Source organism: Macaca fascicularis, chromosome 5 (genome assembly GCF_037993035.2).
Source record: "Macaca fascicularis isolate 582-1 chromosome 5, T2T-MFA8v1.1".
Taxonomy (NCBI): Eukaryota; Metazoa; Chordata; class Mammalia; order Primates; family Cercopithecidae; genus Macaca; species Macaca fascicularis.
Genome location: NC_088379.1, coordinates 170,925,314 through 170,950,331, shown reverse-complemented (window position 1 = coordinate 170,950,331; position 25,018 = coordinate 170,925,314). Strand labels below are relative to the sequence as shown.

Here is a 25,018-nt window from a genome sequence, read left to right as displayed (position 1 = left end):
ACCTGGCCAAGATGGTGAAACCCTGTCTCTACTGAAAATACAAAACAATTAGCCAGGCATGGTGGCGGGCACCTGTAATCCCAGCTACTTAGGAGGCTGAGGCAGAGAATTGCTTGAACCCAGGAGGTGGAGGCTGCAGTGGCTGAGATCGCGCAACTGCACTCCAGCCTGAGCAACAGACCGAGACTCCATCTAAAAAAAAAATAAAATAATAATAATAATAATAATATTACATTGCTTCATATTAGAAACCAGGCTACAGTGTAAAAATTAAAAAGATTAATTACAAAAGGTTTCAATTACTATTTAAAGAATATTATTATTTAAAATTATAGTACTAACAGGGAAGACAGTATAGCTCCCATTGGAAATGAAACTCAAAATTTCAGATTTCTTCAATGATTAAAAAAAGAAATAGGATAATTTATATTGCCTGGTCTATAAAACTCACTCTATTCCTTTAATAGATATACAATCATTCACTTTACATTTTAATTTACAGTGAATTCACTGGTTACTTAGTAAAAATTGGAATTTTAAATATTTTATATGATACACAAAGAGTAAATATTTCACAGGTAAAAATAGCTAATTATAGGGTTAAATTCACTAGTACATATTTATGCATTACATATTATTTACATATTAAATATGTACCTGGTATTTGGGGTAACAACATTCTCACATAGTGAATGCCACAGATGTTGAGTTGCCTAGAAAATAATATGTGCCTCATCTACACGAATTTATAATATTTGGAAATACATTATATCTTTACAACAACAATTCTAGACATCTCATCAATTACCTGAATGGTCTTCAGTTACTTATTTTTCCAGTTTAATCCTAAATGCAAGGCTTGCACAGTGAATTTGCTCCATTTTTACTAATTATAATTATACTTCATCAGCTACATCAACACATGAGTAATAACAATGAACACAAATGAATGTTTGAGTTACTTTATTTGTGTCATTTGTGCAATAGTTTCTTGAGCTATATCAAATTACTTCATCAATTAATATATGGAATGGATAGAAATAAATATGGTTGAAACTAAAATGTGAATCAAGTCTATTGATGTTATGCCAGTAACTTTAAGCTTCATCAGTAAAAGAACACCAAAAGCAATGATTTATACAAAGAAAGAATGAAAGAGAAAGAAACAAAGAAAAGAAAGGAGAGGAAGGAAGAAAGGAAGGAAGGAAGGAAGGAAGGAAGAAAGGAAGGAAGGAAGGAAGGAAGGAAGAAAGGAAGGAAGGAAGGAAGGAAGGAAGGAAGGAAGGAAGGAAGGAAGGAAGGAAAGAAGGAAGGAAGGAAAAGAATGAATGAAGGAAGGAAGGAAGGAAGGAAGGAAGGAAGGAAGGAAGGAAGGAAAGAAAGGAAGGAAGTTAACCAAAAGTGGTCAACTTCTCATTCTAAACCTGCCAACCTGTACAGAGTTTAGTGGTCAGTGCAAGTGGGTGAGCTCTGACACTGAAGGAAAGTCATCCCTGGAGGTAGGGGTCAGGCCCAGGCTTGGGACCCACTCACATGCTTGCCTTCATTTGATAACCAAATTTCCAAATCAAAATACCATTACACAAATATCTATTGCAGCATCTACTTATTTATAAAAATATCTGAACACTTAGAAATTTCTAGATAATAATCTTTAGTAAAAGGTATCCCATGCTCCCTAAAAAATTAAAAATAGAATTACCATATGATCTAGCAATACTACTTCTGGGCAAATACCCCAAAGAATTGAAAGCACAGTCTTGTAGAGATATTTGCACACATACGTTCATAGCAGCATTTTCCCAATAGCCAAAAAGTGGAAGCAATCCACAGGTTCATTGATAGATGAATGGATAAATAAAATGTGGTATACACATACAATGGAATAATATTCCACCTTAATAAGGGGTACCTAAAGTTCTCTAATTCATACAGACAGAAAGAATGGAGGTTGCCATAAGGCGTCAGGGGAAGGAGGAAAAAATTAGTGTTTTTGTGTGATGGAGATAGTGTTTCAGCTTTGCAAGATGAAGAGTTCTGGAAATTGCTTGACCTTTTCTAATCTACTTAACACTACTGAGCTGTACACTTAACAACTGGTTAAGATGGGAATTTTATGTCATGTATATTTTACTATAATCAAATATAGCTCTCATGACTGTTACAATGTAGCTTTACAACATAGCTAATGTAATCAGATATAATTAATGCAATGTAAATGATACAACTTGTAGAGATAATAGTATTTTAAATGATATGCACTTGGAGCAATGTTAAAGCTGTTTTATGCTTTGGAGGAAAATGTTAAACTGATTAATAAAAACAATGCAAATAAGCACTTATCATTAAAAATTAAAAATAATTTTTATAATGAGAAAAATCTAGTAAAGTCTAGCAAATAATAGTATAAACAAAAGGAATAATGAGTAAAAAGGTGAAAAGTTTAATACATAATTATTTTAAATTATGTTATCTTATTTAATGTTTATTAGCAGTAAAATTTAATATTTAAAGTTGACACAACACATGAATAATTACAGCTCAAAAAAAGTTCAAACATGTTAAAAGCAACATCACAGGTCTTGCTTAGGTTTATTTAACTGCTGCCACTTCATTTTTTCTCCATGATACAAGTATTTTTACTCATAAATTTAATAATTTTATTGTAAACCTGCTATGGCCAAATAGTATTCACTTGACAGTATGTGAACAGTGGTGAATAAAACAGACATGCCCCGATTGACACATAATAATTAAACAACAAAAATGTACAAGAGAGGATAGTTACAAAAGGAAAGAATTGAATGTCATAATATTATATTAATAGAACACTGATGCTTCTCTTTACTACTAGACCCGGGGACATAAATGCACAGAGCCAGGCCTTGGTTTCAATCATAGTGCTACCAACTGTGGAACCTTGGGCAAGTTTACTGAAACTAACAAGTGCTAATCTTTCAGATACAATGATAACCTAGGCCATAATTCATGAAGAGCTGCATTACTCTTCTGTTTTACAGTCATTACCAAAATATATTCTCAGCTAAGCTCCCAGAAATAGTACCTGGTAAGCAGAAAATCCTTAACTAATTAAAACCTCCTTATCTCGGCTTTTTAGTTCATTCACAAAGACTAGCCTACTTATCATAAATTAATAAAAAATATTTAAAGGATTTAAAGGATTACTTTCAGACAAGCAGTCTACCAAGTACCAAGATAAAAACGTATGTACATAGTTTAGAATGTTTCAGCTCGCTGCTGTGATTGTTAAGGGTATTTATCAGCTCTGGTTTTCGTAAGGAAAGTATCACCAAATCAGAATGTGTAGTCATGTTGACAAGTACCTCAAACTTAATACCATTTGAACTAATGTATGTGGTAATTTCAATTTAAACAAAAGTAAGCTCCAGGTTTATTTCACTTCTTGTCTGCTTTGGTGACATTCCTTTGAAGTTATTACTGTAAACATTTCCAGCCTTCCAAACTTTTTCTCTTTTTATTTCTTCTTACTGAAAAAGTTCTCAAATAAAATAATAGTACCAGAAGCTTCTTTACAAATGACTCTGCTGCTAAATAGAAAACAAGCTTTCCAAATTACTTTCAGAGGGGATCTATATTCATATACAAACTCACTTCAGTATATTGGTCTTAAGAAATAATGTATCCAATGACTACCAGAGGAGAGAAAGTTTCCTATATTAGTCCATTCCAGATGCTATGAGAAAATATCATAGATAGTGTGGCTTACAAACCATGAAATTTATGTCTTATAGTTTTCAAGGCTGCAAGTTAAAGGTTAAGGCACTATCAGATTCAGTGTCTGGTGAGCGCCCTCTTCACAAGTGGTGCCTTTTCATTTTGCCCTCACATGGTAGAAGATTCCTAGGCCTTTTTTGTTTGTTTGTTTTGTTTTGTTTTTCGAGACAGAGTTTTGCTCTTGTTGCCTAGGCTGGAGTGCAATGGCACGTGCGATCCCGGCTCACTGAAAACTCTGCCTCCCAGGTTCAAGAGATTCTTCTGCCTCAGCCTCTTGAGTAGCTGAGATTACAGGCACATGCCACCATGCCCAGCTAATTTTGTATTTTTGGTAGAGATGGGGTTTCACCAGGTTGGTCAGGCTGGTCTTGAACTCCTGACCTCAGGTGATCCACCCACCTAGGCCTCCCAAAGTGCTGGGATCACAGGCGTGAGCCACAGCACTCAGCCCCTAGGTCTCTTTTATTGGAGCACTGATTCCATTCATGAGGGCTCCACTCTCATGACTAATCACTTCCCAAAGACCCCACTGCTAATATCATCACCTTTGGAATTAATGTTTCACCATATAAATTTTGGGTGGACACAAATATCCAGACCACAGCACTTCCCAAAGGGTATAAATACAGAAGCATCAAGATTCTATTACCTCCCAAATAGTGTTCCTTCCTGCTCAAAGATTCCTGAAACTCATTGACAAAGGCACATAGACTTTGTTTCAGCACTTTCATGAAAATGCAAATGGCACTGGCAAAGGTGCCATGACATAAATTCACATAGAGGCATAAATGATGGACAGCTAAGAAGTTCTTTAAAGTAGATTTCAACAGCATGATAGACAAGTTTATCTTTATGGCCCTTATATCTGAAGAGGAATACAGTAACATAAAGAGTAATAAACAAGGCCAGGTGCGGTGGCTCACGCCTGTAATCCCATCACTTTGGGAGGCCAAGGAGGGCAGATCACGAGGTCAGGAGATAGAGACCATCCTGGCTAACATGGTGAAACCCTGTCTCTACTAAAAATACAAAAAATTAGCCGGGCATGGTGGCACGTGCCTATAGTCCCAGCTACTCGGGAGGCTGAGGCAGGAGAATCTCTTGAACTCGGGAGGTGGAGGTTGCAGTGAGCCGAGATCACACCACTGCCTTGCAACCTGGGTGACAGAGTGAGACTCCATTTCAAAAAAAAAAAAGAATAATAAATAAAAATATAAACAGTTTTTGAAATAAGGCAAAGACTAGAATCAGTGAATAAAAACTGGACTTTGTCAGGTAAAATCACAGAGTATTGGAAACACAGGTAAACAAAAGAATTGATATAAACAGATAACTGACTAAATTAAACAACCACCTAATGACTATTAGAACAAATAAGAAAATATATAAAGCTGATTCTTGATATTCATACTAGTTACATTATATTCAGTTGCTCAGAATACTGAACTAGCAAGTACTGATTCATTGCTCCCAGGGTTAGAGTTCCTGTGAGATTCTAGTCACAACATTTTGTTTTTGTGTGTTTCTGTTTAAAGACGCATTAATACAGGTTGCCCATTTATTAATACTGAACTTTCAACCAACAGCACTATATATACACCATACATGTCTGAACGAAGATAATCTGACACACATATTTTCTCAGTAAGGCACATGACAGCTGGCAATGGGCACATTAGGTGACTCAAAATTTGCTGCTGTGTACACATCTGTGAATGACCCAGAAGGCACTGCAAATATTAATTTTAGGCTTCCAAACTTTTAGTAAATAGGCAAATTTGCAAATAAAATCAGGATCAAATGTACCTGGGTTTTAATGCTTTTTTAGTACTCGCCTGTGTGATACTAGGTTAATGGCATAAACTCAGTTTCCTTACCTAGAAGATTTAGATGTTTATTAGGTACCTTTAAATCCTGTTACTTGTGAATTTCTTGAAACTCAGCACCTCTAGTCTAAATTCAGTCTAACTTCAGCATACCAGGTACTCCATAATCTAAATATTTCTTATCTATCCAGGCTTGTTTCCCTCTGCATGGAAACTTACAAGCCTTTAATAAAGGAAGGATATATTCATTTCCATCCGCCAACTGTCACACACTCAAACATTGATTTACGTATAATCTATCCATCCATTTATCTCGTCTATTATCAAACATTATCTCACAAACAATGTTGCTGGAGATAAAATGATCAGAGACACAGGTAAGAACCCAACCCGGTGGTGGACATAATCTAGTGAGAGAGACAGATAATAAACATGTACATAAAGAGATCTGTAGCATATATTCCAGTAGCTGGAAGTGCAATTAACTAAAAATAAAACAGAGTGATGATTTAGAGATAATTATAGGTAAGACAATATTTTAAGTAGTGTTATCAGCCAAGAACTTTTTAAGAAGGCAGCAATTAAGCAGAGATCCAAATAAAGCAACAGGAGAGTAAAAGCAAAGACCTGGGGCAGAGGAACATCAGTGGTAAACGCTGTGATATGGGAGTGAGGTTGGTGTTTCTGAGAAAGAGAAAGAGGGTGAGACGAGCTGACACAGAGGAAGTGAGGAGGTGCCAAAGACCAAATCACAAGTGACGTGGCCCATGATAATCAAGTCTAGATGTTATTTTAGATGTGATGGAAACCCCCTGTAGGTAGAACAGTGTCATAATCTAACATACATTGTAAAAGCATCACTCTGGTTGTGAGGTGACGAACGGGATATGCAGAGCAAGAGTAGAGACCCAAGGTTCTCTCTGTGAATTCCAAGCAAAGAGGGGGACGGTGAGAACAGTGGTGGTGTAAAGTCATCGTGTATGGGGTATAGTTTGGAGACAAAGCAACTGAAATATGCTGATAGGTTGGCTGCAGGGCTTAAGAGAAAAGGTAGAATTAAGGATGTTCCTTGGATAAGTGGTGACAAAAAGTACTGAAATAGTACTGAAATAAATAGAAGAAGAGCAGGCTTAGTGAGTGAGACAAAATAAGCAAGGGTTCAGTTTTGGTCATTTAAAGACAAGAGATCTACCAGATATCAAAATATGTCTAACATATAAATGAGGGAGGCAGAAACATATAGAAATAAAGTAATATGAAGATAGGACAGGAAACTAGAGACAATAAATAAAATGTACTCTCAGCCATCCTATGACATGATTTTTCCCAGGTCATGAAGTATAGTCATCACTGATTCATCCACTCAGTAAGCAAGTATTTATTAAGTGACTATTGTGTGTCAGGCATAATTATAAGTGTCTGAGGTGCAAATCTTTTTCATTTGTCCTTATGCTATCTTATTTTTGAAGACTATCACTGTTATTGCATTGATAAATAAAAAATAAAGTACAAATCAACTAAGGTAGCAATTTCATGCATCAGTTTTCAGGTTGATGGAATGAATGCATTTTCTGGCATCATGTCTATAGTAGAATTCCAGAAAAAAACTGAATTACATGTTAAAAGACAGTTAATCTCTTTATTCTTGAAATATCGCAAAACACAGCAAATACAGGCATTGCTTAGATAATTTTTATCAGTTTTTTTTTTTGGTCTAAATCGTGGGTGAAATTTTTCTACTCAATTTTAGTTCACTGTCAACCATAAACTGGTCTATTTGAACAGTATTTGCAAATCTATTAGTCCATTAAAATAACAAAGTTCAACTGTCAATCAAATAATGGCAGAATCAAAGTTTCCAAAAGTACAAAAATAAATAAATAAATAAAGTGGTCAGGAGCATAAAATACAACATGACGATTAAAGTAGAAAGTATATATTTTTTGGTAACAAAAGGAAATACATCTGGGTGGTACATGCAAGGGGACAGAGACAAGTACTGAAGAAACAGAATGCACAGGCTTGCAGATGAGGATGAGAGATTCTCTGGGTTTACTGGCAATGCCTGGATTCTCCTGGTGCTCCTGCTGCAGGTGCAGACACACAACCATGACCATGATCACTGCCCTCAGTAGGTAGTGTTCACAGTGCTCATTACTACCCAATGGGTAGTAGCGCTCACTACTGCCTTCTGATCACTTAGTGAATGAATCTTCCAATCAGTAAAGTCTCCATCTCCAATCATGCATCTAAATTTCTAACCCTGGCTGGGACCTACCACCAGGACCTCATTGTTCCTCTCCACTTCAGCTTGAACTCTCCATTTCTAGACCAACTCTTTCATTTAAACATCCTCTGGAGTTCCTGAGAAATTCCCCTATTTCCTGACTTTAAATCTTTAACTCCGTCCCTTTCATCCCGCAAAAATGACCCATGGACCAGTGTGTTAGTTCTGGATCCGGACTTTGATCCGAAATTTCTGATTGGACTTTGATTTCTTCTGGCCCTTCCTCGAATAACACAACGATGCTGCTGATCTCCCTGACGAATATTTTTAAGGAGGTTGAAAGCTCATAAGAACACTTAAAATCCCTATTTTTGATATAAACAATTATCTGTGTAATGGTAAAAAAAAAAAAAAAAAAAAAGGTGAAAAATGTTTTGTTCCTCTTACAAGGAAGACTGTCTACCTTTTAACCTCTTAGTTTAGAAGAGAAATAAAACTTCTATTACTTAATGGACCCTCTTGTGAAATCAGCCTGTGCATTTGTCAAAAGAAACTATTGTCAGTACTTCAAACATTCTAATTCAAATAGCACAGATAATGTAAACTCACTTTAATCTTCTTGAAAATGTCTGTGAATGAGGAAAGAAGAAAAAAAAAACTCTTAGGCTCTTGATGTTGCATTTTATGAGCGATCCTTTGCTTCTTTGCTGATTAAATGGCTGACTCTCTGTTTCTTTGCAGATTTAATGAGGATTCTCTTCAATGCCATTGTCATTTATGGAGAATATGTGCCAGGAAGATAGCCTAAAAGACTTTACCTCAAAGGACTGAAAGGTCAGCCCGACGTGGTAGCTCTCAGACACTGTTATTTTCCACACACATTCTTTCATCGGGCGATAGTCATCAGGATAATTAGGAGACTGAATCTGTCCTTCATTTTTACGTATCTCACCTCCACAGATCGCTGAAGAAAGCCAAAAAACAAACAAATAACTAAGCCTAGACATGCCATTTCGTTTTCATTTTGTTCTAGGTTAACATTGAAGTTCAGCTCCTGTAGTTCAGTACATAAAGACCAGGCTATAAAAATCAAAGTTGACTGATTGTAATGTAGTAAATATTTATATGGTTAAAAAAAAAAAAAAAAAAAAAAAAAACCTAGTCAAATAACTACAAATATTAGATAATGGTCAAGGAATAAATACATTTTAATCCTATCTTAACCAAAAGGTATTTTTTAACCTTTAAAAACCTTTAGTGGCTTTGTGAATTTATTCTCTGTGAGTTTGTTCTGTGATTCTCTGAGCTGCTTCCTTTGGTCTTTCGACTGCAGGTACAAGAGCTCATCAAAACAGGAGTCTCATCCTGAACGGAACTCACTGGGTCTCTGGCAGTGAGTTAGTGTCACGCGCGCAGCGTCTGTGACTCCCTCCAAATAATCCTCTTCACTACTAGGCAGTTAATCCTTAAAACAAAATGCTTCCATTTACTTAAAAGTTTAAGGGAAGCAGAAATCTTCTGTCTTCAAAATTACATAAAGTGCTGTACTAGGAAGTGTCTCCTCCACCCACAACCTGGCAACAAAGGAGCTTGGTTTTAAAGCCAAGAAAGCACAATGCCAGTTTATTGTTTTAGAGAAGGATAAAACAAAGCATTTTATAAGTCCTTCCTCAAATGCTGACTTTCTTATTTAGATAAAGCATGCCCCAGAAATCGCCACAATTACTTTCTGTGCAATTTCCTCTAATAAAAAGTATTTCAGGAATACAGGGACCAAACAGACACAAAATCAGTACAAAGGAAAATGATAATTTCTTCATAATGTTTTAAAACTATCAAGAAACAATGAAACTTTAAGAAGGCTTGTGCCATTTGCTTTTTTCTCCACACATCCTGAACACATTTAGATATTGTTACATCACTGATACTAGAAAACAGGTTATTCTTGCAATTAAATTTACTGAGTATTTTTATTAAAATTATCTGTATGAATATAACACAGATTCAGAAAAATTCATAATTTTAAAATATGGTAATAATGTCATTGTAACGAAATTAAGAAATGAACATTTCTGTTGAGGTATAAGATGAACTACTCTCTAAAATTCAATGTGACTTGCCTTCATAGACAGCTGCAAAGCCTTTTCCTACCCAATTACTGCTGCTACGAAACTCAATCCACATTCTGCTGTCTGTAGAAGTAAGAACTTCAGGTACTTTGTCCCCACAGAATCTACCTAAAAGAAATAAAAGAATAAAGAGAAACTCCTAAATAGGACTCTATATTCTACGTTCTTTTCGTACTAGCCACAAATAATATGTAAACACTGATTTGGTTCACATTTCCATTCCAAGTGATTGCAGCCACAACTATGCCTTAATATTTACTTACTAATGGTAGATAAACAAAACAGTCTTTTCATATACATTTATAAAGCATTTGACTATCAGCCTCAGAGTAACTGACTGATGTCAGTATTGTTACCATATGTAGAAGTAAGATAGTTACTCAAAAACAATATTTGAAAAAGGTCAAATGATGCATTAAGGTGGGGTATATTATTTAACGGGAAATAGAAAAAAGGTTCAAGTCACCCTAAGAAAGTGGTTTCAAATTGTCAACCTGGCCAATAGCAGGGAAATGACTTGGTTAAGAATGTGCTCTCAGTCAGGCACAGTGGCTCATGCCTGTAATCCCAGCACTTTGGGAGGCTGAGGTAGGTAGATCACGAAGTCAAGAGCTCAAGACCATCCTAGACAATATGGTGAAACCTCGTCTCTATTAAAAATACAAAAATTAGCTGGTCATGGTGGTGCGTGCCTGTAGTCCCAGCTACTTGGGAGGCTGAGGCAGGAGAATCACTCGAACCTGGGAGGCAGAGGTTGCAGTGAGTCAAGATGGCAACACTGCACTCTAGCCTGGTGACAAAGCAAGATTCCATTTCCAACAAAGAAAGAAAGAAAGAAAGAGTGTGCTCTTGGCTCGGAGGGGAGTTCTTAATTCACCCAGGTTCAATAGCAACTCCTTAGGAAAACCCTGAGGCCGCTCTTGGTATCTTTTATCACTGCACGCATTCCATGTCATCACAAAGCTATAATCTGTGGTGTTATAGGCAGAATAACAAATACTATCAGAAGACTTGAGCATGTCTTCTAATTCTGTATCCAGAAATATGAATTACAGCAAAGGAATATAATACCTGTCATTCCTTCCTTTCTTCCCCATCTTTCCACAAATATTTATGCTTACTTCTGCCTCTATGCTCTAAGCTTTCACATGATCACAAAATGCTTAAATATGATAAAGCACATGCAACAATTCTACAAACATATTACAATGTTATCCATTCTTATGTGTCTCTGGAAATGGCATACATAGTTTTAGTGTATGAAAAATGGTAGCCAACTTGCATAAAGCAAGTTCATGCTAACAGCTAACAGGTGAAGACATATTTTCCTAAATTGCAAAGCAAATTAGAGGCAGGTAACACAGAGCAGTATGTTTTAAACTATAATGTGCATCTGAATTTCTAGGAAATCTATTCAAATGCAAACCCTAATTCAGAGGATATAGAGTGGGAGCCAAGTTTCTACAATTCTAACAATTTTCCAGATGATTTTGATGCTACCAATCTAAGTGCTGCACTTTTTGGAGCAAGGTCTTAGAAGAAATGGTAGGGAAAGCTTTTCACATAAAAACCATGATTACACTGCCTCACTCTGGTGGTCCATTATACATTGAGCCATGTAATGCTGATGGTGCTCTAAAAAGAAGTGTTGTTCAGAATTTTAGCTCTAGGTTTGTTTCTCTAATATGAATTTAATGAAATATTTTCTTTGGCCTGTGCATACATATGTAAAAAATTGCTTTATCTAGGCTAAGAAACTAAATATAGAAGACAATGTTTTCCTCAATCTGACTTACCACATTCGTTCAATTCTTTATTTTTAAACATTTCTACAGATCTCTTGGATTTACTGTGGCTGCTGTCACTTTTAATACAATTGTGCCCATTCAGTAGGTGTTAGATGTTAAAAGAGCTGCACAGTTCATCAATTCGACTGAGCAAAACTACTTCTAAGAGTAAAGAAAAAGTTACAATCTCAGAAAAAGATCAATATAGAGTTATAGAGTGGATGCCTGCATGCTCCAAACAGCTCTCACCTTTGAGTAAAACAGAGGGCAACAGTAAACTGCCTATGCAAGTTAATAGTGTGGTCTGTGGTTAAATGTTGGCAGCAGACTTTCATGAGCACCAAATCTGACTATAGTTTATGACACAAACTGCAAATGTCTCTTCTCAGCCACAGAAAACTCTCTGAGAAGCAAAATTGTGACATCTATAATATAATAAGAGTTAATATGCTTGACATAGGAAGCCAGCTACCAAACATGTACCTAACAGTTTACACCACTGGCTTAGCAACAAAACAAAAACAAAACACACAAACACACAACATGTACACCCCAAATTAGTTTTTTTTTTTAAGTTGAAACTGATTCTTAAAGCAAAAATACAGAAACATTGCGATGAGTACTCATGATAGGCACAATACATGAGAAAGCTATTCTCAATCATTATGTTCAAATCCTAGCGGCCACCTCATAACTTAAGCTAGCTCAAATTAGTTGATCAGTGAATGTATTTATCCATTTGTCTTCGAGTATTTTTGGTATGGTTGAAAAAAGTATAATTAACATAAAAATAATGTTAGTCACACACATTTTTAACTCTAAGATGACTCGAGAGAATCAGTTGGTTTTCTTTGGACAGGACAGAATTAATACATAGCAACATAAGATGGAAAAGATATCTTACCAAGGAGAGGTGATTTTCTCCAGTACCCATCTCTTACTTCAATGTAGTCATACCAGCACAAACTACTCTTGTAAAGATCCATCGTTGTAAAATTTAAAACAATCTGCAAAATGGAGGTAAACAACCCACAGAGTAAAAATGATTGTATCTACATATAGTGATTTGATTCCTAGAGGTAAGGAACCCTGGTCTACAGTAAAAATGCATGTACAGCTAATTCTTTTCCTGTATTATAATTATCCTAATATTTTTTTCTGAACCAACACCTCGAAACCATGTTTTCCCATTTTCTTTAACTGTTTTACAATGACAGGAGAAGTACAATATGAGTAGTTGAACAAACTAGATATTTTAGCAATTAACAAAAAATTTCTGTAAAGTTAATCTGGACAATTGTAAAGCAAACGAATTTTTATTCAAATAGTTTATTTTGAATTTTCCCAAGATAAACATGACTTGAACCATGAAGAATTCTAACTTTTCCATGAAAGCCTTTTTTAAAAATAATTTATTTCAAAGACGACCAGTCAGACATCTATAATTACGTTAAAAATAACCCCAGTGTGCCACATTCCCAGAACATATAATATCATTGTGTATGTTGAAATGTTTTAAATACAGTCCTAGAATTAGAATTTATCCATCTAATGATAATCAAAGGCTGATGTCACTATGTTTCTCTAGATCCAAAGATGTATATACAAAGACCTTTCAATCTAGAGCATCTTGTACATAACCCTTATTTTGTGCTTTGTTTCAAAATGATGCTGTTGTGTAAAGATAACTCAAGAGACAATTCTAGGAAAGACGACTTTCTTACTGCTTTATAAAAGGACTTTACTTTTCCAACAACTCTTTTTTTCTTACTTCATTACACCGAAAGTAAAGCCAAACTTACACGAGAAATGTGCTTATCTGATGCAATGAAATTCATTTGGATTTTTTTTTCACATTCAAAAACTCATTCTAACTCTATTCTACTTAAAACATCTGAGATGCTTACGGCTCATAGTATGCCCGTTCTCTACTCTAGAAATTATGATGGACTTTGGTCAAAAGCAACAAATTATGAGTATTCGAAATGCTCCTACTACAAAACTATAGTTTGTAGCAATATTCAAAAATCCCTTTTGTGAAAATACAAAAGACTGAATGTAAAAGAAGTCTCAATGAATAACAAAGAAAGGAAGAAAAAATAAGAAAGAAAAGGAGAGAAGGAGGAAGGAAAGAAAAAAGGAAAATAAAAACATAATACTGAATCCATATTCCAGAAAAGTATTACCAATTCTGTGCTGGAAAGTATATGCTTCTCCCCTTTCTTGAACACAATATTTAACACAAAGGTAAGCACTAATTACTGCAAATCAATGCTGAATGAACTTACTTCTTTCCCAAGTGACACAGGATAACTACAAATATTTCTCATGGCATCTCATATCTAGGTACCACAGTGATCAGTGATGAAACTGTACACTAAAGTTGGTTTCAAATATCCATATAAACTAACATGTACTTTCCTAGTAACAAAGAAAGAAATCTGCCAAGGATAAGAAAATAGGGATGTAATTTTTAAAAATGTAGTACATTAAGTTGTGGAATAAGTTTTTGGTTTTTTTCTTTTCATTGCAGACGGAGTTTCGCTCTTGTCGCCCAGACTGGAGTGCAGTGGAGCAATATCAGCTTACCACAACCTCTGCCTCCCGGATTCAGGTGATTCTCATCCCTCAGCCTCCTGAGTAGCTGGGATTACAGGCACCTGCAACCACATCCAGCTAATTTTTGTATTTTTAGTAGAGATGGAGTTTTGCCATGTTAGCCAGGCTGGTCTTGAACTCCTGACCTCAGGTGACCCATCAGCCTTGGCCTCCCAAAGCACTGGGATTATAGGTGTGAGCCACTGCGCTTGGCCATAAGTTGGTTTTAATAGAATTGTTCATTTATTTTTATCTTCCTTCTTTGCAGTTTATCTTTTTCTGTTTTTCTTTGTCTTCACCTCATTGTAAGGTTCCATTTTTTAAATGTTTACAAAAATTTTCAAAATATCCAAAGGCAAAGCATTGATCATTTTTTCCCAATAATCCTCAACACTTGATTTTCAAAATGCTTTAGTATCTCATTTATTTTTATAAACTTCCCAAAATATTTTCTCCTACATCTCTAAATACCAATGTAACATTAGACTATATTCAGGATATAAGTAGGAAATAATATCTGGTTTTTGCCTTTAACTTTGTGTTTACTTTAAGTCTGCTCCAAACGGAGAATACTATCACTGCCTGATACTACTTTTCATTTTATATTTTCCCTATAGCAACCACCAAGATTTCAACTCTATATGATTATATAAGAACTCATTTATTATAGCAGAGACAGCAAAACTTGAATATAGACACAAACAGAGACTCCCCCAACGCTCACATTCTGGCTTCCTTCTTAGATTGAAAGAGTAGTTTTATAATGACATGCAGATAGCTTCTACTGCCTTCTTCATGAGGAAAAGAAAAGCTAAATTAGAAGTATGTGTATTATCAGTTTCATTCAAAATTAAAAAGTGTGTTTGGATTGCAAAGAAATAGTTAATATTTGATCTCTTGAAACACATGCACAAACACACACACACACACTCACACACACAGTTGGATGGGGATAACTCTAAGCAGAAAATTTTTCTAACTTGTTTTTAATCTTCTGGTTTAAACACCACGCACCGTGGAGGAACATAACTGGCCTGACATTAACATAAAACACAGAGCCCTCTAAAAGCAGAAAATGTAATAAAGATAGGTTTTCTAAAATCAAATCATAGGGCTCTGACTATAGACATAAAATTCTGGCCTTCGACTAAGGTTGCTAGCAGGATTCGTACTTGAATAACAAATCAAACACACTTGGAAAATATCTGGTTGTTTTGCATTATGTTATTTTATGTAAATATATTGCGTCTTTCCCCAAAGAATGAGCAAATGAAAAATACAAAACACAACTTTATAAATATTTTATTTTTGACTTAAGTATAAGTAACAACTCAAAATTAATTATAGGTCCCTTGGAGTATGAGATCGAGGGAACAATTTTAAGATTTCCTGTGATCTGTTAGGAGTCTAAGTTGCAACATTGAATAGATGCCATTGCTGCCAATTGTGCTTATTAAAGACTTTGTTTTCCGATGCTGCAGAGTGAAGAATCCTGAAGAAAGGCAGATCAACATTTCAAGGGACTGTATGTCTGCGAGTCTCCAGAGAAAGATATATATAATCAATGAAGGGACTGTATGTCTGCGAGTCTCCAGAGAAAGATATATATAATCAATGAACTTTTTTCAGCACAATTAAGATACTATTGACTACCTAAACAAATTCCATGAGCACCACAAAAAGGCCAATTAGCATAATATTTGCACCATACTTTATAAGGCTGAGGATAGAGAATGTCCTTATAATTATAAAATTAGAGAATTTGATCTAATAGGCAAACCTTGCCAATTAGATCAAAAAAGCAGCAAGATTAAATAGATTGCTATGCTACGGCCAGAAGAAACCTGGACAAGTCTAATAAACTTTCTAGAGTGACAATATTTTTCTTTCTTCAGAAATAAGGCTCAGAGAGAGTAAATCAGGGATCAATAAACTATAACCCATGGATCAAATTCTGCCTGAAGCCTGTTTCTGTAAAAGTTCTATCGGAACCATTCCTTTACCACACGTTGTTTATGTCTGCTTCAATGCTACAGTGTTAGCAATCAGTATTTGTGACAAATACTGTGTAGCCTGCAAAACAAGTATATTTACTGTATGTTATTTCCAGAAATGTTTGCCAGTCTCTGAAATAACTGATCATTAAGGTTTTGTTCAGCTCTGAAATTGTATCATGTTATAGGGAAAAAAAATACAACTTTTTCTACATCTGGAAGCTATTCTTGATTGGGAGTCAGAAGACCTGAGTTCAAGTTCTAACTTCTCAGTTTGCTGGTTTACTTAAACATTCTGAGGTTGAACGAATCTTACTGCTGTAAACAGGAGGTCACCATATCAGGCTTATCTCACCAGAATTAACTCACAAGACTTTAGTTGAATGATGTGGAGAAAAATACTCAGGTAATCCCAAAGCACTATTAAGATTCTTACATATTACTATTTAATGGTATATATTCAGACATTCCTCACAATATAAACCCTGAAAAAATACATAAAATAAAGTATTACTCCATTTCCTTATTCTATCTATGCTCTGAAACATACAAACATCAGTTTGATGACAGGTGGAAACCAGGAGTCAAATTATTCTATTAAAATATTTTTTCTGCTTAAACCTATGTGATAACATCTGACTTTGAAATTTTGATGAATCATCACTCACTATTCATCAGAACATTATTTATACCTCTCCTTATGGTTTGAATGTGTATGTACCTCCAAAATTCATATGTTAGAAATTAAATCCCAAAGTGATGGTGTTAAGAAGAGGCCACCGGAAGCTGATTAAGCCAGGAGGGCTCTGCCCTTAGAAATGAGATGAGTGCCCTTATAAAAGGGCTTGAGGAAACAAGTTTATCCTTTTATCCCTTTGTCCCTTCCAACCCTTCAGCCAAGTGAAAATGCAAGAAGTAGAAAGTGAGAACTAACCAGATACCTGAATCTACAGACACCTTGACCTTGGGCTTCTCAGCCTCTACCTCTGTGACTGGGAAATAAATCTCTATTGTCTGTAAATTACTCAGTCTGAGGTGCTTTGTTATAGGGGCATTAATGGACTAAGACTTGTTTTTCCTAAATTCCCACTGCACTCCTACATCTAGTTAATTGTCAAATTCCATAGATGATATTCTATAATATCCCGTCTTTTTCCTCTTTCGCCATCAATGCTGGCTGTACTTCTTTTCTGAATATAATGTAATAGTTTCACAAGATGTACTTTGGCTTTTAATTTTACTCTTCTCCATTTCATCATATACTTTATGGCCACGGTAATCTCAATAGAGTTTGCTTCCCATCAGGGTTTTGGAATCAATGACTCTAGTAATAACCCAACTTTGCTGCCTCATCTTTCATGATCTCAAGCACATAAGCTTCATCCCACTCATCCCTAACTTCTTGCTATTGTGCTCTGACAAAGTATTCCAATCTCAGCTCTATTCCCATTTCTTTACTTAAAGTGAACATAATTCTACGTGGATTCTACTTTCCCCTTCCTTGTTCCTTGAAATTCTTCATGTCGCTCAAAATCTTTATGGAATGCTACCATCTCTTCAGTCATGCATGGATCTTCCAACAAGATCTGAGCTTTCCTAAAGTCCGTGATAAATTGTATTTTCTTTTTTCAGTTATTTTTCAAAGTTGAACCGTTATATTACTAGGTTATAAGTTTATAATAGCAAGAATTTATTTCACACATCAAAAGATACATCTATTTTAATAGAATAAGAATGTATTTATGCAGTAATTGCTAAATTGAAGCAATGTCTTTGGCAATATAAATATACTATTGTGAATTGACTCCATATTTGTAAATCACAGATGAGTGATTACAAAGAAATATCTGCAAAAAATAATCAATAGCTTCTAAATGGGTTATCCAGGAAAATAGAAAATATTAAGTCTATTCAAGACATAGTATTGACTGACCTTGTTCAAAGGTTAGTCAATTTTAAAGGATGCAAGAATCAATACTGTGCCCTTCTATCAGCTCAACACAGCTACCCTCTTAGCTGCACATTCTGGATTGTTGCCAGCATGAACCACGTGACATGAAGAATAGCCTTAGATTGAACAGAAATCTCTCTGTACCTTGGAAGGCTCAATCTGAGAAAGATATGCATGTGAACTGAAACCCTTATTTTTAAATTGTGGTATAATATGTGTGCACCATTTAAAAGTTACCATTTTAACCATATTTATGTGTACAGTTCTGCACATTAAGTACATTCACATTATTGTCGAACAATGACCATATTTACTAAAGAGAATATTTTTCTCTTGCCCAAAATAACATATGCTTATTGCAGATAATTTTTTAAAGGAACAAAGAAGACATAAAAACTATTTGCAAACTCAGCAAGTAGAGATAAGCATTATTTTGTTATATATTCTTCCATAAATTTGTCTCTAATGTACATAATTTAAAATACAGAACTTCTCATGCCACTACCTTTTGATTTGCCTTAAATATTTCATAATATATTGTAAACATTTTCTCAAATCAGAGTTTCCTTTAAGTTTTCAAAATTTATTTTGCTTCCAATTTTCACTATTATAATAATCAGCTACCTTTGCACACACTCAGATAATTGCTCTAGGATAAATATCTGGGCAAAAGTGCAGGTACATTTTGTAAAGTATAATACAAATTGCTCAATGTCCTTCTGAAAGGTTATTGTAATTTTTACTTTGAGAAGTTGCATATCTTTATGATCACTTGATGTTAACATTCAATTCCATCTTTACCAATATGACAGGTGAAACATGCCAAATTATTGTTAGTTCAAATAGCATTTCTCTGATAAAGAATAAGATTAAAGAACTTGATATACTAATTAAATATCTACTTGCACTGATACTTCACTGAATTTTCTACTTTCTCAGTCATTTTCTGCTGTGGGGTGCATCTTATCAGTTTATAACAGCTCTTTACATATGAATGACCCAACGGTCCCTCAACCTTATGTGTTATAATAGTCTTCGTTTTCATTTTTATTTGTGCTTTTTGTATTTTTATAAAAACAATTTTATGTGGATAATCTGAACAAGTTATTTTAAATTTTCTTATTTTAAACTCATGTATTCAACATACCTTTTTCAGAAAGAAAATAAAGCACTGTTTTCTTTAGAAAAATATGCAATATGAAGTAAAAGTTGTTTAATTTTTCACATATCCTTTAAAATGATTTAAGTATTATTTACTGAGAAAATCCATTTTCCCAATTTGTTTGAAAAATGATCCTTACAAGTATATGACAGAAGTCTTCTATGCCCTCAGGCATAATTCTGGTCTTTTCAGTTTGTCCATTTATACAGAAGACTTTTTTGACATTGCCACAGAATTTGAATTACTGAGGCTTCATAATGTTTTTCTGATAGTGCAATCCACTCCCCCACATTACCATTGTTTGTGAATTTTCCAACTATTTTATTTTTAAGATAAACTCTAGAAAAATTTGACCTGGTACAAAACAAAAATCTATTGGAATTTAATTTGGAATTATTATATGTTAATTTGACAAGAACTGATAATTTATAATACTACACTTTTACATTTCAGTTCATGATGTGTTATTCCATTTATTTTAGTCCCACAGCAAAGTTTCTAGTTTTCTAAAATATGTTATATTTTAATGTATTTGTTTTTATTTGAATACCTCTAGTATTAAATTAAGCAATTTTTGGTTGATTATTTTGATTTTAGAGAAAAGAAAACACATTCTCTATAACTAAAGAAAAAATTAATAAACTAGCTCCGCCAAATGTCAGATGCCACTTGTGTGATGTTAGATAGGTTACTCAAGCCTTTCACAACTTCAATTTCTTTGTAATATGAAGATAATTCGAGTACTAACCTCAGTAGGATGCTGAGAAGATTAGAGAAGCTTGGCACAGCACCTAGTATAGTGTAGGCACTCAAGAAATACTAGATTTTTTCTATTTATTGTATTTTTTAAAAATTCCTTCTACTCTTAATTATTCAATTCTTTATCATCAAACATACATTGAATTCTAATTCATTCAGTATTTGTGGAAATTTTGAGACAGGTTTTTGTTAAATTTTGACCTATTACTTTTCAAATTAACATATTTTATAACATTGAAATACTCTCATATTACTGGAATCAAAAGAACGTAAGGCCAGGCATGGTGGCTCATGCCTGTAAGCCCAGAACTTTGGGAGGCCAAGGCAGGTGTATCGCTTGAGCTCAGAAGTTCAAGACCAGCCTGGACAACATGGTGAAACCCTGTCCTCACTAAAAATACAAAAATTAGCCACGTGAGGTGGTGCACGCCTGTAATTCCAGCTACTCAGGAGGCTGAGGCACAAGAATTGCTTGAACTGAGAAGTGAAAGTTGCAGTGAGCTGAGATCATGCCATTACACTCCAGCCTTGGTGACAGAGCAAGGCTCCATCTCAAAAAAAAAAAAAAAAAAAAAAAAAAAAAAACAGACCTTGCAATTGCCATAATCTATAAAATTTATAAATGATACAGCTTGATTTAACTTATTTATATAACAGCCATGTGTTTATATTCATATAATGAGCTGTATATAGTTCTGTTTTTTTGGATTGTATGAGATGTGACTTTCAGAATTTTACTTGTTTAAAAAATAAATGAATAGACTTTCACATTGATTTATAATACGTTTAAGATACATTTTACTACATGAGAGGTATCCAAGAATTTGGGAAAACTGCCTTGAGAAATTATCTTAAGCAGCTTCATTTTATGAGTAATTCTTTGTTCATTCATTTTATATGGGTATTAACTTATTAAATTTTTAGTGCTCGTTAAATCTCTTTTGATAACTTTAATGTGCAAAATTGTACATCAAAAATGTTTGAAATGAAGTTATTTTTGCAAGCTTTATTTACAACAAAGGAAAATGTGCAGCCAACTATATCCAGTGAAACTATACTTTTATAAATTCAAGAAAAAAATCCACATTTTCAAACAGAAAAAACAAAATGTTAATTTAAAAAAATCTATAATGTAAGCTATAGGCAGGACCAAAATAAGCCATAATGGAAGTCAGAAACATGAGCAGGAATGCTGAATAAAAACATTTAGTACATCTTTAACAAATGGTGTTGAAGAAACTGGACATCCACATGTACAAGAATGGAGTTTGACCCTATCTTACACCATTAAAAGATTAACACAATATTGATTAAAGACCTAAATATAAGACTGGAAAACTATAGAACTCATAGAAGAAAATATAGGGTAGAAACTTCATGTCATTACATATGGCTATGATTTCTTGGCTATGACGCCAAAAGCACAGACAATAAAACTAAAAGTAGACAAGTAGTATGACATCAAATTTATAACTTATATTCATCAGAGGATACAATCAACAGAGTGAAAATACAACCTGTGAAAGAGGAGGAAATATGTGAAAATCATATCTCTAACAAGTGCTTAATAACCAGAATATATAAAAACTTCTACAGTTGAAAGATAAAATCAAATAATCTGATTTAAACATAGGCAAAAGACTTGAATAAACGTTTCTACAGAGGCGATATACAAATGGCTATTAAGCATACAAAAAGATGCTCAAGTTATCACTAGAAGATGTTCACTAGTCATCAGAAAAATTCAAGTCAAAATCATAATGAGATATTACCTGACACCCAGTAGAATGGCTACTATCAAAACAACAGAAAATAACAGTGTTGGTGAGGATGGAAAGAAATTGGAACCCCTTTGCACTCTTAGCGAGGACTTTGAAATAATGCAATGACTATGGAAAAGAGTATAAAGGTTATTCAAAAAATTAAACATAGAACTACTGTATGATCCAGCAACCTCACTTCTGGATAGATAATCAAAATAATTGAAAACAGGGTCTCTGAGAGATATTTGCAATCCCCGGTTCATATCATTCATATCAGCACTATTCACAATAGCCAAGAGGTAGAAGCAACCTAAATGTCTACCAATGAGTGAAAGGATAAAGAAAATGTGGTGTATTCATACAGCAGAATATTATTCATTATAATTTTAATAATTTATTTATTAAAAAATAAATCATGTCACATGGATGAACCTTGAGGGCATTATGCTAAGTGAGATAATCCAGTCACAAAGGGACAGATCTATGATTCCAATCATATGAGGTTTCTCAAATTCACAGAAACAGAAAGTAGAATGATGATTGCCAGGCGCAAAGGGATGGAGGGAAAGGTATTTGTTTGGTTTAATGAGTATAGAGTTGCAGTTTTGCAAGATGAAAAAGCTCTGGAGATCTGTTTCACAACAATGTGAATATACTTAACATACTGAACTGTACACCTAAAAATGGGTAAGATGGCAAATTTTATGCTATGTAGTTTTTACCACAATAATATTGTAGTTTATTTTACCACAATAAATAATAAAAATCCATGCTAGTATTTGCACATGTAAAACTAATGTAAAGTGCAAAAAGCAACAGTATCTCATTTGTGTGATTAAAAAAAGGTATCAACAAACATGCAAACCAATATCTTACAAAAAGGGAATAATCTTATATGTTTTAAGATCCTTTTTTGAATCGGGATAAGATCCTTTCTTGAATTGGGAAGAGGCTAAAGATACAAATGAAATATAACTTGATTAAGAAAGAAAGCTGGTAGAAAGAGAGTACTAAATGATAGAGTATACGTTTAAAACTTTCAAACTAGTAGAGAGAAAAATATGAAATGAGAAAAAAACAAAACGTAATTCAATGCATAAGAAGGCAAAGGGGGAGAACAAAAAAAAGGATGTATTAAAATGCAAATAAGAAATAAAAACACACCAATAGTTACCATAAATAGAACTGCAGTGAGCATTCTGACTAAAGACAAAACTTGCCATCATGGATTAAACAAAAAATAAACTGGACTGTATACTGCCTAAAACACACCAATACTCACAATAAATAGAACTACAATAAGCACTGTAATTAAAGACAAAACCTGCCATCCACTGATTAAATAAAAATAAACTGAATTAGATACCTGAAACAAAAGGTTGGAAATGATTGAATGTCTAGATGTCTAGAGCAGGACAAAGATATACCTGACAAATATATTAATTAAAAGATAATTATAGAACTTTATAATATAATAAAGTACAGCTTTATTAATAATAGACAAAATAGAGTGTTAACCTGAACCATCTCTAGAAATAAAGAAATTCATTATACAGTGATAATAGTTTAATACATCAGAGGATAAAATATTGTAAACATGAGTATAAAATGATATAGCATAAACATATATAAAACAAAAATTAAAAAGGCTATAAAGAGCAATGAACAAATCTACCATAGTGACAAATATTTGTAAATACCCGATAAATCAAACAGACAAAACAATAATATACAGAATATATGACCATCACAATTAAGATGAATGCACCCAACCATTGCACAAAACATATTTTTAAAGCAAAGATTAGTCTTATGAATACTAGTCACTCTGAAGGTCCTATCAGCCTGAAGCTATTGCAAAAACTGACACACAAGGATAGCGCTTTACCTAAAGGTGACTCAAGGAGGGATAAATAAGAAAAGGATGATTGAAAAAATAATGTTTGCAAAGAAGAAAAACACATTACTGAAAAAAATATGTGGGTTAAGAAAAAATAATAGTAACAGAAAAAAGTAGAATTGAAGCATAACAAATTCTCTATTTTAAGCTGGTGGTATTCAGGTAAAGTAGTTCTGAGGGGAAAATTACAGCCTTCAGTGTTTACTTTGGAAAATAAAAGATGCTTGAAATTAATGAGTTAAATTCCCAGCAGAATGAAACCAAATATTAGGAGAAAGAAAATAAGAAAATAATAAATACACAAGGACTAAAATGAGTTAAAATTGCTCACTAGATTCTTATAACACTCTAATTTATTCACTAATCATCATAAATAATATTAAGAAAAATAATAGATAATATGATAGATTTTTTCTTCCTATTTACAATATTTTTGGAAATATAGTTTTATAGATAATCGCACATACAAGAAAAATAAATTAACTCTGAATGCTAATGGTGAGAGTTTTGGAATTGGACAGGAGAAATGCTTTTCCCAGATATTAACTTGCTGTTATGAAACAATTTAATTCGATTAATCTTGTTCCCAAACGTTTCATATTCTATGAGGTTTTCTTTTTAGAATCATGTATACTTTAAACTTGTTCTCAAAATTTGTATCTTTTGAAGTTCACTCTTCAGTGATTTTGTAAGAATGACCTTCATAATATATTTTCTGACTCTTATTAAAAGAACTTAAATAAAAAATGATCAACACGTATAACCATATTACGACACACTTATACTTTTTAAATTAAAAATAACTATATCAAGAACTATGCATGCATTCATGTATTCCAAGTCAGTTGTAACTTTTTGCATCTAAAAATTATTTATGTTACATAAATGTTTCATTCAGAGTTTCCACTGTGAACATTACAAAAATCTGGACAACTCCATAGGCATGATTATCTCCTCTTACCATTCAGTTATCATCAAGAACATCAAACTTTAAAAAAAAATTGCAATTGCATGACCACCACAGCTAATGAGAGTACTTAAGTTCTTCCAGGCAAATAAGAAACAAAGACAAAGTACAAACTACCCACAGGTCGTTTTTCAACCCATTCCTCCTTTCCAGGCTCCCCCACCTAGTGGCCTTCAGTGTCTTTTATTCCCATGTTTGA

The 25,018-nt window shown here is 33.9% G+C and overlaps 1 protein-coding gene across 2 annotated transcripts in view; it reads right to left on the bottom strand.

Annotated features, from left to right (window-relative positions):
• Positions 1–25,018, bottom strand: part of TLL1 (tolloid like 1) — a 225,490-nt gene that overhangs the window by 49,714 nt on the left and 150,758 nt on the right. For both annotated transcript variants that reach the window (XM_005556244.5, XM_005556245.5), the window contains 3 exons: positions 12,630–12,732; positions 9,930–10,046; positions 8,628–8,773 (listed from right to left, as the gene is read on the bottom strand). In XM_005556244.5, coding sequence (XP_005556301.2) covers positions 8,628–8,773; positions 9,930–10,046; positions 12,630–12,732 — 366 coding nt within the window. The remainder of the gene's footprint in view (positions 1–8,627; positions 8,774–9,929; positions 10,047–12,629; positions 12,733–25,018) is intronic.